Source organism: Lissotriton vulgaris, chromosome 2_1 (assembly GCF_964263255.1).
Source record: "Lissotriton vulgaris chromosome 2_1, aLisVul1.2, whole genome shotgun sequence".
Taxonomy (NCBI): domain Eukaryota; kingdom Metazoa; phylum Chordata; class Amphibia; order Caudata; family Salamandridae; genus Lissotriton; species Lissotriton vulgaris.
In genome coordinates, this window is record NC_141687.1 from 218,534,447 (window position 1) to 218,550,910 (window position 16,464).

The window sequence follows — 16,464 nt, forward strand, 5'->3', positions numbered from 1 at the left end:
TTGTAGGTGAGCTAACTATTGGGGTAATCCTGAAAAAAAGAGTAATTTCCTCAAAAGTCAAGATTCCTGTTATTCTGATTGTGATGGTGAGTTACAAGGCAGCAGATCGGGTACAAATATTTATTTAACAAGTGTGCAATTGTTTTGATCAGACCTTTCATTGGAAACTGTTGACTTATATCCTGGCATTGGCTTAGCTTGCCACCACCTCCTTGTCCAAAAATATGGATAGTTGTCCCTTTTGATTTTAATAGAGCAGACCTCGATGAAATAGTAAGGGAATAATTTGTCACTATTCACCCTCTTGCCAACCGGCTGTGACTTTGTAGATTAGAATTCACATGGTTGCAGTGGGGTCACACTTTGGTATTCAGAGTACTTAAATGGAAGAACAGACACATTTACCAAATAAGTGCATTATGTTCTTTTTTAAACCAATGCCCATGGAAAGGTGGACTTCTTGTTCTAAGATTAAGTTCACAGTGACTGATCTTTTCTTTCATGTCCATAAATGAAATTACATTAAAGTGCATTACATGTTTTCATTTTCCTTTTTACCAGTGTGCAGACCTTACCAGTACAGATGCACAGACATAGTAAGATCAAGCAAGCATTGGCAGGTAAGACATTCCAAATGTGTCTTCAGAAAATGTACTTTTTAAAATATCATGGTGTGCGGTGGAATCTTTGAATCGTTTCCAAATAAAGCATGACATATTGCTACGGAGTTCTTCCTTTTTCTTTCCACACAGGTCTAAGTGCACATTGTAAGAACCAAGTCCTTTGTAGTATCTTGTCTGAAGTGGCCTACTCTTTAGGATGGTGGGAGAACCTTTCAGAAGTACTTTCTAAGACCAGCACATTCAAAATGAGACTGAAAACGACATCATTCATAACAGCCAAATGTATAATCTGGTTCGATACTTCCATCAAGGTGTTCTGGTAAGCTCTTAAGCTGAAGACCAAATTGGTTGTGAATGTCCCCAGAATCCTGCGATGGCAGTGTAAGACCATATTACACGTTATGTGTTAAGTATTTTTTTTATTTTATACCTTTTTGGGGGGTAGTGTGCTTGAAAAAGCTGTTCTCTTCAAAGGGTAGATTACAGTGCTCACTGATTAGAGTTAAAATGCTTCTAATTACCTTCCATGAATAAATTGACAATAAACCAATAACAATGGTGAGGGCCGCTGTATTCATGTGACTGGGCTACGTTGGTAGTCGTTACTAGCGCCACCCGCCGAGTTAGCTGAAGTTATCCAGGTGGCACATTAGGAGACCAGACTTTACCTTGATGAAAAATTCCTTTCATGGCCATGAAATTGTCCTTGAGTTATTCAGATCCTAATCTGAAGACCTAACCATGTCTGATGAGGATAATTGCTGTCCGAAGTTGAAGAATGCCAAGTCGACAATCCTTTTCCTCATTTACCACAGTGCGTTAAGCTACAGGAACATTCAAGTAGATGTTCTCCTCTGAAGAGCCAAAGTATAACATTTTGAAAATATTGCAATTAGCTTCTTAGGTTGCCAAGCCTTTTCTCCCTTGTAATCTGACTCTAGTGGAACCAGTTTTCTCTGCCAGTGAAACGTTGGGGGGGGGCAGGAAAGGCCTCACATGCATCCTTCTATTTGAATCTGACAGCGGTGGACTGGTGTGCCATCCAGCTGATTCAGAAAGGCAACGCCCTTCCTGTCCCTCCCATCCTCCTCCTGCCAGGACGTGCTCTCCGGCCTATGCCTCGTTTCTGAAGGAAGAGGACCTTGCTCTGCTGAATAAGGGGGCATAGATGTTGTGCCTTTGGAAGAAAGGAGCACAGGAATCTACTCTCCTTGCTGATCAGTCTCCAAGAAGGACTGAGGTCTGAGGCTCAACCAGGATCTCTGCCTTCTAAACTCTGCCTTCTAAATTTGCTTACTTAGCAGAACAACTTTCCAAGATGCTGTTTCTGCGACAACTTCTGCTGGCCCTGAACACACTGGATTGGTTTGTGTCCTGGGACCTCCAGAACTCTGCTTCCATCAAACACTTCACAGGAGTTAGCGGAGGTGTTTCTGCCTTGCCTTCTTGCCCAAGGTGGTGTCAACATTCACCTGGCCTTGTTACCCATCTGACTTTTATTTTCTCCCACTCATTCCCCTAAGGAGGAGGAAAGACTTGGAATGGATCCCAGACATGTAGTCTCATACTACATAGATTACATGGGACAGAACAGTGAATGACCTGCTTTTTGTGGGCTCTGTTGGAGCCAAGAAAGGCGATGACCAAAAACACCATTTTAGATTGGTTCATCATGTATCATTACCTGCTATACCTTGGCCAAGAGTACCCCTCAAAAGCACATTTCTGCCTACTCCACTAGGAAAATAACTGCTTCTAACGCTCTCACCAGAGGCATTCCAGCAGTTGTCATGTACCTGGTGACCACCTGCTTACTTTGCCAAATATTGCTCTCAGCCCAAGCAATTGCCTTGGTTCCTCAGTTAATTGGCTCTACCGATTCCTACCTCTTAGTAGATGTTCTTTTGAGACTGTCTTTATCTGCGGAATCTACAGTGAGATTTGTCCAACAGAATTAAGTTACCTCCCTTTGGTAACAATATTTTTGGTGGAGACTATCAAAGTTGAAATACACTTCGGTAGCACGTAAAAGTCTAACTCCTGCTTAAGAAAATAGCCAGCAAGCATTAAAAATAAGATTGAAAGCAAAAATGCAATTTTAATGGATCATTTGACCCCTGGTTAGTTGGAGCATGTAAAGCTAAAAGCCATACATTCAGTGCTACATTCATATATACTATTACTCAATGCAGACAAATGCAAAAAAGAACCTGTGTTTAAATGCCACTTCAGATAGGCACTAATGAGCTGACGCCTAGGCTCTTCTCTTGGGAAGAATGTAAGATCTTGACTCTCGTCACAAGAAGCACGGGTAAAACGCTAACCGTACTCGGTTCTGCAGTTCTCACTTTGTTTTACCAACTTCCTAAAGAGTCTGTGCAGACTAGAATAGATGAGTCTGAAATGTGTATTGCACAACACCGAATAACAATCAGTGTGCTTTTAAATTGTGTAAAATAATAAGGCTTGTGTGTACTTTAAGCAAGTGTATTAATGACATCGCAATTGTTAATAGAAACAACATGGTGCACGAAAAATTTGCATTCTCTCTTTCCCTCCCTATTCATCATGAGCTGAAAACCTACAACAATTCAATAGCATAAAACCTAATGAAATAATTTGTTTAATCAAAACATGATTATTGCTGTAAAAATAACTTCTATCACTAGTTCAAAAATCTTTTATTTCCCAATTTCGAAATATTCCAGTTAATCAACACCAGATGCCGCTTGCTGAAGTCTAAGCCACTTTGAATCGCATGTAATTTCCTCATGCTGCTCTTAAAAATATTTGTCTGCTAATGGATACTGATGGAGGTGTTTGGAAGAGGAGTGCAACATTCTCCACCGTACTCTGGCAAACTCCCTGACCGCCGTTTGGCTGCGGGGATATATTCATGTGCTAATCTATTCTGTAAGAGCTTTGTTTTCTGGGCATCCATCTGATCGTAAATTCGATTTAGTGAAATGGCTGTGACATTTGTTGCTACTTGCAGCATTCGAGCATTTTGTCCGGTCTCTCCGATAGCTTGCCTGCAACATGTTTGGGAAAGAAAATAGAAAACGATCAGTTCATTTTGGAGACCTTGCGGCGTTTCCATCGATGAAGAGGATGAATGTCAGAATGACAGGGATTGCATAACCGGCATAGCAAACTCCAGCCCAGTCTTGAGGCATCCAAGGATAGGCTTTCTTGCCACAAATGAAAAGTACATATTCCTTCTGGATTCTACGTTAGTGAAAGAGTATGCCATAGGGAAGGCATTCTATACATAAGATTAAGAGGCACAGTTGGACATTTGAATTAAGTCCATTTGGGGGTGTACAATGGGGCCTCAATGAAGAAGATAAGGAATGGAAGTGGACATGAGCCCGTACTCAGCATTATTGGACAAGCAGGAGAGGCATAAGTCTCAATGATTGTGAGCAGTTGAAGGAAAGAAGGGTGCAAAGCAAAAGCTTGAAGGAGCATGAGTCAAGTTTCAAGACATATGCAGCTTCATAATTCAATTGTGCAAGGTAGGGAAGTAAAAATGTTGGTTCGACTACAGGCCCGGAGCACTCTCCATACATCTTCCGGGACCCTTGTGCTGTTCTGTATGGTCCTCTACAGTTTCTCACTTTCAGAGGCTTGCTCCTGCAACAAAAACAGACCTTTCAGGGAAGGTACAGTTAGGAATTTGTTTGCATAACATACAAAGCACCATCACTGGTTTGCAACAAGGCAAATTGTGTAGAAGCTGTATCAGCGAGGGTTTTTTCTCTGGACACTTCATAATGTGGATGTTGATGGGCTGCACACTTTACTCTTACTCCAGAAAATTGCAGGTGTTAAGTGTTAAACAAATTCTGTATATAAAGCCGTTTTTACGGGTGTACTTGCAGAAGTTAGGAATCCTTATTACATCTAGAGAAGCCCAAAGTCATGTGTGACTTTGTAACTGAATTTACAGACTCTTAAGTATAAGTTCAATTTTTTTATCTACTAAAATGCATGCTTGCATGAGTGCAATGATTTCAGCAGGTCTCACACTGGGGGAAGGACGGCATTTAACAAGTTGATGTATTCTACATACAGCATAGTTGGCACCCAGCTCTTTCTCATCATTTGTAAGACCTAGTCCATCTACAAAATACATTAACTCTCAATTTAGTATGTAGCATCATTCCGCTCAATGCAGAGTTTGTTTATATGCTTAATTATCGAACAGTCTTGGGGTACCTCCTCCTCACTGGTGGACATCAGGTTTAGGGTAGACCAAGGGATGAAGGTAATATTTTAGGCGGACAACAATAGAAATTCGTATTTGTGCAACTTGGGACTGGAACACGCTGAGTTTTGGTGGTGAGTAGTAGAAGGATAACAGTGTGTGAAACAGCAATGTGGGAATTGAGTTGCAATTCTGTGCATTCTTTTCAGATGCTTCAACAAGGTGAACTGTAGCAGCTGCAAAGTAGAAGCAAGGAGGAAGCCCAGCCTTCACTAAGACTAAAACAGCAGATTACTATGCTACAGGCCTTTTCTGGTCACCATGATCCTGCACCAGTAGCGCAAGGGAAATCCATTGCGGTCATGACGCTACAGAGTAAACAGTCTGAAGCCCAAATGTGGGAGCATAGGCCGTCCAGAGCTTTTCAAGGCAGATGAGCTTGCACCGATATTATCGATGCATATGGTGGGTTTTTCATTTTATACAATCAACATAAGGGCCTTTCTGATCTATGGCAATCGTAGTATTTAGGGCACAGTCAACACCTATCAGGCTATTCAGGATATGGGTTCTGTGTGATCTGGTTGAATGTGCGTATTTAGTTGAGACCAGGTACATTCAAAGCAGTATTGAAAGAATGCATTTTTGCAATGACCCAGTTTCTGGTAGGCCAAGCAAGACTCTCCTGGGGTTTCTCATCCGCTTCTTCCATTTTCCCTCCCCTCACTCCCTCCCCGGTTTTCCCCCTTCTTTTTCTCTTGTCCTCACCTTCACATTCTGTGGCATATTTTGTAACTATAAAGGCATCAGTTTAGATTCAACATTCTTCTTCTTTAGTTCTTGTGAGGTGAAATTCTGGTTTGCGACAGTCACTAGCTTGACCAACTTCTTCATTTAGCCGTCCAGTACAGCTGGCTATTGATTTAGCACATTGATAATAATCCCTTTACAAATGCAGCACCTACAGCTCCATCTCAGTCACACAGGCACTGCCTGAATACCTTTCGGCATCATTAAGCCAGTCCTGATAATCTGCTGGAGAGTTGCTTTTGTTCTGTTTGCAGTTCAAAATCTTACTCCTGTCATTCTTCACCACATTTGCCGCGGCATTCAACACATTTCCGGGGATCTTGCTTCTGCAAATCAGACTTTTCAATCAACCGGTCTCTCACTTCACTTGGTACCACTAAATGCAAATGTTGATTCACATCAGCCAGTTCAGTCTGTACACGTCAAATACATGGAATTGGATTTGGGCGGGGTTTCTTTAATGTTAGGGAGCTCCTTCCTAATGCAGAATGGGTCCAGGTGATGTGAATGGTGAGTCTCCCAGTGGAAGTAGGGTACTGGATATTAACGTGGTGGTTTTTGCTTGTCCGCATGACTGAGTGAGGGGAGCCTCTGCGTTTTTTGTGAATTCTGCTTCTAGCCAGTCAGTCTGCTGTCCTTCTTAGATTGTCTTGAGTAATGATGCTGTGCCAACTCTTCTGCTGCCTCTGCCTTGCTTGGGCTCCCACTGCTACTCCACTTGGCCCCATTACTGAGGTTGTTACCCTTATTTCTTGTATTCTATTAACCTTTGTATTGTATTCTGATCCCGTTCTGTTGTTGTTTTAACCTTTAGTTCATGTGCTCTGTTAACCTTAGTATTGTATTCCCAAACCGTTCTGTTTTTGTTTTTACCCATGATTCTTGTGCTGTTAACCGCAGAACAGGTTGGAAATACAATTCTAAGGTTGTTTTTTACTCTAGTTTCTTGTGCTCTGTTAACCTTATCACTGTATTTCCATTCCGTTCTGTGCTTTCTCGGCTTGCCGCCTGCTAATTTTTCCCGCCATGCTGCAGCTTTTTTACTCCCTCTTCCTGCCTCGTGCTAACCCTGCCCAGCCCCCCTCCCCGGTCCTACTCGATGGAGGCTGCCACTTGGCAGATCAGCTGGCGCGTCAAAGGCAAAACAGCCTTTGTGTTAAACACGCTTGAACCGCACCCAGCACCACCCTCATCTACACCAGTGCCAAAAATCATAGCCTTGCACCCCAGACTCCGCAACAACAATTGCTGCTGCACCTCTCCACGGTAGGAGATTCTGATGCCGCTACAGTCTCTTCTCCTGCAAATCCGAAGCACTTGCAACCGCCAAATCTACCCCAGCCACCACTGCGCTCTGGCAACTCCACTGAATCTTGCTCAATGCATGATCACTCTGCAAAAGTGCCATAGAGATCTGGGACACCATCATCTCCTCTAACCCTAACGTCATCTTCCACACTGAGACCTGGCTCATCCCAGCATCCACGCCGGATATCGCTACAACCATGCCCAATGGCTACAAGATAGCACACCGAGACTGCATCAACAAACACACAGGTGGAATTGTCATCCTCCACAAGGAAACCATCCACTGCAGACTACACCACCCTGATCATGGAACACCTTAACTTTCAACTCAAAACAGATGGCAAAGCCGCCTGCAGAAACACCCTCGCCTACAGACCTCCGAGACCACCCTCAGGCTTCAGCGACACTATTCCCAAATTCATTGCACCACTTGCCATTGACACCGAACACTAGATCTTTCTCTGAGATCTCCACTTTCACCTCAACTACTCTAACGACGCCAAGACAGCCAACCCCACCCACAACGCAGGACACACACTCAACCCTATTTTCACAGCCAGCGACAGTCTGGTACAGGCATGTCACTGAGTTCGCCTGGACGGCCCACTCAGTTGTCCACTTCACCATCGCAGCACCTCCTGCACTGCCATCAAGCCTCCCAGCACCCCACACTGCAGCTGGAACAAAGTATCCGAGAGCCAATGAGATGACGCCCTCAACACCTCCCACCTTGAGACCACAACTAAACTTGAACAGACTGTCAAGAATTATACAAACTGGATCACCGACTGCACTGACTGGGTCGCCCCCATCATACCAAGCTCAGGAAATCCACCAAGAAAGCCAGCAGGTCCACCTCGGATCTAAGAACCACAAAACAAACCTACAAGCAACTGGAAATGAAATGTTGCACCAGCAAAGAGCCCTTAGACCGCGCCACCTTTAAGACATTGCTCAACCACTAACACCAACTGCTGAAAGAGACAAAAAAGAATGCCCTAGCAAACCGCATCGAAGCCAGCTCCAACCACAACCAAAGAATTCTTCAGCATCATAAAGTAGTTCTCCAACCCTTCTGCAACAGAGAACATCACCCCTTCCCAAGAGCTCTGCAACTCCCTGCCGTACTTCTTCCACAACAAGATCGCCACCACCTACAAACACTTTGAACCCCAACCCCCCTCCTCGCTCCCACAGACACGAACTCTGACCACTGCATTACTGCCTGGGATCAGATCACCAAATAAAGAGCAACAGCCATCATGCACTCCATCCACTCGAGCTACAACGGATTCCTGTCCCTACCACATGTTCAACCTCTGAAACTGGACCATCAGCAATGAGCTCACCATCATCTTCAGCGCAACCATCACCTCGGCCACCTTCCCAGATAAATGGAATAACATGCTTAAGTCAAACTCCTCAAGAATCCATCTACCCACACCCAGAAGCTCAAGAACTTCCGGCCCATATCTCTGATTCCATACGATCCACAGCACCAAGTCCACCCTGATCGCTGCCACCGACGATATCAGAACCCTTCTAGACTGGGGAAAACGCCCAGACGCTCCTTGACCTCTCACCAGGCTTTGACACCCTGTCCTCCCTCACCTTGATGAAGAGGCTTCATCAGATTGGTAATTCCAAGAGAACAACTTCAAATGGATTGCATCCTTTCTTCACAGGAAGAACTCGGAGAATCTGCTTCCCTCTTTTCAACTTGGAACCCAAGAACAACGTATGCAGCGTCTTGCAAGGTTCATCCCTCAGCCATACTCTGATCAACACCTACATTTTCCCGTCTGGCCAACATCGTTCGAACCCATGGACTGAACATCATATCCTATGCAAACGACACCCAGCTCATCCTCTATCTGAAGACCCATCTACCACGAGGGACAACTTCCGCACATACATGACTAGCATCGCAGACTGGTTGCAAAACAACTTTCTCAAACTCTACTCTCATAAAACAGAAGTACTGATCTTTGGGAACAACACCTCCCCGTGAAACGATTATTCCAGGGGGCCTGCTGAACCAGGACCCTCACTCACTCCTACAGACACATCCTAAACCTTGGCATCGTCCTGGACAGCATTCTCATCATGAAAAGAAAGATCAATACAGTCTTATCTGCCTGCTTCCTCACTCGTTGTGTACTCCGAAGGATCTTCAAATGGTTAACAATCAGTACCAGATGCACTGTCACTCAATCCCTCATCACTAGCTGTCTGGATTACAGCAACGTGGAGGAATCTCCACACACCTCCTAAAGAGACTGGAGACCATACAGAACTCAGCAGCCAGACTCATCCTCGGCCCACCCAAACGGACCCACATCATCCCACACCTCCAGAACCTCCACTGGCTCGATGCCAATTAAAGATGCTGACCCAGGCCTGCAAAGCCCTGCTCAATCAAGGACCAGCACACATTAACCACCACCTGAGTTTCCACCAACCCTCCAGACACCTGCACTCTGCCTCCCTCTCATCCTCTGCATTTGCCAAAGCAGCAGTGGAGTACGCTCCTTTTCCAACCCTGACGCGAAGTCCTGGAACAGCCTCCCCCCTCCACCTTCAGAACTCACCTATCTTCAAGAATTCAGGAAGGGACTCAAGATTGATCTGTTCAAATGATTCCATCCAAGCAGATGGCTGTTAGCGCCTGGATACCCTCACGAGTGAATAGCATTGCTATATATATCCTGCTTGATTAATTGATTGAATGGTGGGGCTGTGTTCAAAATGATCTCAATGGCCAATTGGCACTGAACACTCTGACAGCTCTACGGAAGAGAAGTCTGCGTCATATCTGGCTATTTGTGAGCTTCTATCTGGTGCTTTATTATCAGTTATTTACATGTTGCCGCTGTCCCATTTCCTATTACATCCCTGGTCCCAGGGATATGGCCCGCATGGTAGAAAACATTCAGCAAATCCTCCTTCGTGGGGTTTTTGTGCTCCTCATTATCTTGCTGTATAGTAATATTGGGAAATAAGTAAGGAGGAGGTGCAGCAGTAGGAGCTCAAGTCCCGACGCTATTTCTGAGGTAGCTTACTTGATATTCTAGTTTCTCCATAGTCTGTTTCATAACACGGACCTAGGACTCATGTTTGCTTTTGTTAGCTTCTTGCCAATGCAAGGATGCTGGCCATTGTTCCCCCTCCATATTTATTTTCAACTTCTTCTGTAAGTTCCCTATCTGTTCTAGGTTGAAAGTACTATGATCAGGAAGGATTTCTTCCCATCCTGAATAGTGAGTCCCACTCGCTGTTTCAGAAATGTACATGTAACTTTACTGTACTGGTTAAACATAGCATGGGTAGGAGTTCTTTTTGGTATGGGCTCCATTAGTTTAGATTTATCTGCACCTTCATTCATTTATTGTAAACAAAAAATGGTTTGCTGGCCTTGTGCAAGTTTAACTGTATGTTACTAATTAAGGTCCATGGCACCCTTGCTAGGCTGCTTATTTATGCAACTTTGATTCCCCAGTATTAGGGGTGTCTTTCATAGATTCACATGCTTGAATATTCCCCGTTGTCGAAGTGGGAGTCCCACTGTACATAAAATAGCGGTAATAAATGCATATATAAATAAAATTATAATATATATATATATTTACAGCAAAAACTCTCCAGAAGAGAAAACGCCGCACACTACTTCGATAGTTGAATTAGTGGTTTATTTTCTGTAGGTTCCCCACCTACGCGTTTCGGACATCAAGCTGTCCCTGATCACGGTAACAAATATTTGTTCATCATTAGTGTTTGCCTTAAATAACTGGAGACACCACTTGGCTGTTAAGATGCATTGTGGGCTCAGTAGTTTTTGGGTCAAAATTATTCCAAACAGTGCACTATGAATTGCTGGATCGCGGCATTTTCGCGGCACAATTAGAACTCTTTAGTTATATTTAGAAAGTGGTCTCCATTGCGCATGATGTCCAATGGACATTAAGTAATTGCATAGCTGAGTCTGCTCATGCTGACTGGCGCAAATTGCCACTATATGGAGGATGAAGGACTGAGTGTCCATATATACAGTTTGTGGCTAAGTGCCTTTGATTCCAATTGTGCCGTTTCATGCTTTGATCTACAGCTTTCACTGTGCAAAGACAATTAAAACATTTTTTCTTATATAACTGTCACATGTATTGCATTTGGTTATCTTTTGTAAAAAACAAAGAGTCACTGGTTGTCAAAGGGTGTATCTCTGGATGGTATTCAGTTCGTCAAAATTATAAGTGTACATAAAGCTCCTCATCGGCGTTGAGGCCCCACGGGTTTCTAGTTTTAAATCTTATTATTAGTTTCGATTTAAGCCTTCTTAATCGAGTGACTCGATCACCTCCTCGTTCATTTTCACCCACTATGGCGATTCCAGCGTATTTCATATCTTTCCAAGTTTTTCCTGGATGAGTTTTTAGATGTTTAGCTGTTGCATAGGTTAAATCATTGTTCTGGATAGCTCTAGTGTGTTCAAGGATTCTCTTTTTTAGTGGGCAGATTGTAGAGCCAATATATTTCTTGCCACAAAAACACTGTATTTGATAAACCACGAATTGCGACTCGCACGTTATTTTATCCTGGATTTCAAAGGTTCTACCTCTAGGATCTGTTACCCCCACCCACAGTCCGCCTTACTTCCCCACGCCATCCACCCAGCTGAGCCGATACAGTGCCTTCTGGGAGTTGAAGTCCCACATCAAAACGGACACCGACAGGATGGGCCGACCGCATGAGGGGGAGGAGCGCCATGTGCTGGAGCGATTTAAAGCAGGAAGGAACATTAGTGGACAAGGACATGCTGCAATGACTGGGCGCTGAGGAAGGCGAGAGTTGCCGAAATGCATTCGCCGCCATTGCTGTAGCAAGAATAAAGCGTGCCTACCTGACCTGTATTCCCCTTGGCTTTCCGCGTTCTTCTTTCTGGAGGGATGTTTGTGCGATATATATATATATATATATATATATATATATATATATATATATATATATATATATATATATATATATATATATATATATTACAGTAAAATATGCAGAAAACTCAAAAGTACCATAGAACAGAATAGGCCATAGAAAGCCTAAGGGAGAAACTCAACTTGGCAACATATCAGTGTCATTATGTTTTTGGTCCAAATTCCAGCCAATCAGGCTGTAGCTCCCTCTAGAACCATCTCCTCAGAAGCCCAAGACCTCGGATTTTCTACCGCACGTCGTGTGAAGGGAGTCTCCCTGAGCTCTGCTCAGTTTTCTTCAACTCTAGCTGTTTATTTCTTCAAGAAATGTCTTCAAATAAGAAATCTTTATTTAAAGCCTGCCCCTCTTGTGGTAAACTGCGCCTTTTCCATGAAGATCTACACAGTAAATGCATTTACTGTCTCTACCCAGACCACGAAGTAAAAACTGTAAGTACTGTCGCACTTTTCCTCCCAAGACTCTGAGGGATAGAGAGGCCCGTCTCCTTCTGTGGCTACAGAAGTTGAAGACTTCAGAGTCTGTGGTTTCTGAGGTAGAAAGTTTGTCATCTAGTATTTCTAAATCCTCTCAGAAGCGTGGGTTTGAAACTGAGGTTCCATCTCCTTTTCTGAAGAAGAGTAGACTGTTGGAATCCTCCAGGATTGTTTCCCCACAGGATTTGCTTCAGGGCACGTCTACGGGACCTGGTTCTGATGTCTGCGCCCAAAGCCTTGCCTTCCTCTCGTAAATCTGGCAGTGGCTCGTCGACGGGCTCGTCGACGCGTCTGTCGATGTCTTCAGCGACGACGAAGTCTGTGACTGTGCCCTCTACGTCAACGACATGATGTACTATGTCATCCAGTACTGCGTCGACGACTATCACCTCGTCGACGACAGCCCAGGAGACGAGACCCATTACTGCTATTGTAAAGATCTCGTCGACGACTGTCAGATCAGTACCGTCGACGAAGATCTCATCGTTGACGCTCCCATCGTCGACACGAACACAGTCGACGAAGACCAAGTCATCTAAAAGCAGCTCGTCGACGGGCCCATCCTAGTCGACGGCAGTCTCGTCGTCGGTGCCTCCGTCAACGGCCATCTTATCATCGTCGACGACTTCGTCGATGGCTGTCATCCCGTCGACGTCTACATCATTGTCGACGAGTAAAGCTCCACTCTCGTCGACGACTCCGTCGACGGACACGAAATCTTCGTTGACTAAGAAAAAGCCTTCAATTTCAGCGTCGATTACATCTATAACGACGACCCAAACGCCTCAGGTTGGTTTTAAAACTGCCACAGTTAGGTCAACGGGCTTGTCGACATCTCATCTACCTGTGGCTACAGCTGCCACTTTTACAGTGGTTACTGCTTCTTCTTTAAGGACAGTACCTTTCATTCAACTGAGTCCAGTGAGGAGTGGAACCAGTCTTCCAGACAAATTATTTCAGTCTGGTGGGGAAGAATCCGGAAACGATTCAGAGGTGGAACAACTGTTCGGACAGGCATCTAGTCCATCTGATTTGCACATAAAGTGCCAGGAGTACAGTGATGAGGGTGACTAAGAGGAAAACGTCGAAGATGGGAACAAATTATTTCCTGTTGACAAATCAGAAGCAGTTACTTCAGAACCGGTAACGCAAATACCATTATCTTTGGTCATGAATTTGCAGCACATGCTTGATGACTTTAACCGCAGGTTCCCTCCATCTACACATGCCTCTCCAGCATCACAACTTCCTCCACAGCCTCAACCTCAACCTCCACAGGCACCTGCACCAGTTCTACCCGCATCACCGGGGGGGTACTCATCCTGACACTGTTAACGAGGATCCTGATCCTCACAACACTGATGACGACGACAATGACGTCGACATGAATGAGTGGGACAATTACAGGGCTCAAACACCTTCCACTCCGCCTCTTGCATCGCCTCCAGTGGACATTGCAAATTTCCATAATTTGATGGTCCGTGCTGCAAAGCGCTTTCATCTCACTGTTGAGAAACAACAACATGAAAGTGAATGCTTCTTGTATGATTTTAAGGACATTTCACAAAGGCAATCACACACAATACCAATCATTGACTTTATTTGGCAGGAGGGCCTTAAATTAATGGAACATCCAAATTCAGTACCTGCAGTCTTGCCCAGATTAGACAAGAAGTACAAGGCTCCGGCGTCTGCTCCGGCCTGTTTGGTGTCACAACCGAAAGCAGATTCGGTTATCACTCAAGCAGCACAGAAAAGATCTCGCAATCCTGCTACACCACTCGCGTCTCCTCCTGATCAGGAAGGCCGCAAGTTGGACTCTATAGGCAAAAAATTTACAACAATGGCGGCCACTACTGTCAGGGCGGCAAATACCTTGGCTATTTTGGGCCGTTACGACCGCCAAATGTGGTCCGAGATTGCCGCACTGATTCCTCAAATACCCGAGGCCATCCGTGCAGAAGCGCAAGCCATTATTCAGGAGGGAAAGATAATTTCGTCCGAAATTATCGAATGCGCGCTCGACATTTCCTCCACGGGCTTTCGTCTATTGGCTGGGGCTGCAGTCTTGAGGCGTCAAGTCTGGCTGAAATCTACCACCTTCCGTCCAGAGGTACAAGCAAAAGTTCTGGACTTGCCTTACGATTGGGAGTCTGTTTGGCAAACATGTAGACGATGCCCTTGAGGCGAAAAAAATGGACACCGACACTGCAAAGTCCTTAGCTACCCTCCAGTACAAGAAATGGCCCTTTCGGGGGGCTTGAGGTAGAGGCAGAGGTTCCTCTACTTTTCGAGGATCGGGCCAATATCGTTCGTACAATACCTATAACGATAACCGGCAGAGGGGTTCCTACCAAACCCAAAATCGTCAGTCCTCCGCCAGACCATACCAACGGAAAACAACTTATAGAGATGGCGCAACCAACAAAAAGCAGTGACAGTCCCAGTTCCTTTCTTCTGCCGACTGTGCTTCTTGGAGGTCGCATCTCAAAGTACTTTTGCAAATGGTCCGAAATCGCCTCCGACCAATGGGTCCTGGACGTTATCTCCAAAGGACATACCCTGGAGTTCACAAAATTCCCTCCCTCTCGTCCACCTTCGGGGCCCCCCTCTCCCCACCTCAAAGAACTTTTGGCCCAGGTAAAATTGATGATCAAAAAAAGGAGCCGTAGAGGTGGTGCCGCAAGGTCAACACGTCAAGGGATTGTATTCCTGGTTTTTCTTAGTCAAGAAAAAGTCGGGAGAATGGCGTCCAATTTTGGATTTACGGGCCCTGAACAAATTTATCATTTCAAAAACTTTTCAGATGTTAACTCTGCTTCAAATTCTGAACTATCTCAATCCAGGGGAATTCTTTTCAGCCATCGACCTCCAAGACGCATATCTCCATGTGCCAATTCACCCCAGACACAGGAAGTATCTACGCTTCAGTCGGACAGTTGCACTTCCAATTCAAAGTCCAACCATTCGGCCTCTGTTCAGCACCAAGGGTCTTTACCAAGATCATGGCCCCGGTAGCTGCTTTTCTGCGCCTACAAGGCATACAGTTTTATCCATACCTGGACGACTGTCTCATAAAGGCTCCGAACCTCCAACTGGCAATCCAGCATACACAGTCTTGCCTCTCCCTGTTTCAAAACTTGGGCCTTTCCATCAATTGCCAGAAGTCAACCTTTCGCCCATCTCAGCGGCGAGATTTTCTAGGAGCCTCACTAGATTCTCAGCTGGCAATGGTTTTTGTCTCCCAGGAAAAACAAGACCGTATGCTTCAGATGGTACGGTCCCTCCAGTCAAAACTGTACGTTTCAGTCCGGATGTTGAAATCATTCCTCGGCATGGCTTCCTCTGCTATACAGTTGATTCCCCACTGCAGACTACATATGAGGGTCGTCCAAGAGGAGTTAGACAAGCAGTGGAAACAGATTTCAGGATCATTCAACTACAGGATCCTTCTCACGCCCTGCATTCAGCAGGCTCTGGAGTGGTGTACTCACCCTCCAAACATTTCAAAAGGTCGGTCTTTTCAAGACGCTGCTCCGACTCTGACGCTTACCACCGATGCGTCCCTGGAGGGCTGGGGAGCACATCGCGAGGTCTGTCCGTACAAGGAAAATGGACTGCGGTCCAACGCACTTGGCATATAAACCGCCTAGAGCTTCTGGCGATCTTCCTTGCCCTGAAGTCTTTTCAACGGATTGTTCAAGGCCAATCTCTGCTGGTGAGGACAGACAACACCACCAGCATGCATTACCTGAACAAGCAGGGCGGCACAAGGTCCCTTTTGCTTTCCCAACAAGCACAGGAGATTTGGAAATGGGCGATTCGTCATCAAATTCATCTCACAGCCATCTATGTGCCGGGTGTTTCCAATGTCCTGGCGGATTCGCTCAGCAGATCTTTCGCGGACAACCATGAGTGGGAACTCAATCAATCAACTCTCGAGTTAATTTTCCGCCAGTGGGGCCAGCCGCAGATTGATCTTTTTGGGACAATCACCAACAGGAAATGCCAAAGCTTTGCAAGTCTTCATTCCCACAGAGAGTCGATCGGA

At 45.1% G+C, this 16,464-nt stretch overlaps 1 protein-coding gene across 2 annotated transcripts in view; it reads left to right on the plus strand.

The window, feature by feature from the left end:
- The window catches only part of DTX2 (deltex E3 ubiquitin ligase 2), a 634,388-nt gene that overhangs the window by 303,307 nt on the left and 314,617 nt on the right, over window positions 1-16,464 (plus strand). For both annotated transcript variants that reach the window (XM_086954786.1, XM_086954785.1), the window contains exon 4: window positions 562-620. In XM_086954786.1, the coding sequence (XP_086810912.1) occupies window positions 562-620 (59 nt within the window). The remainder of the gene's footprint in view (window positions 1-561; window positions 621-16,464) is intronic.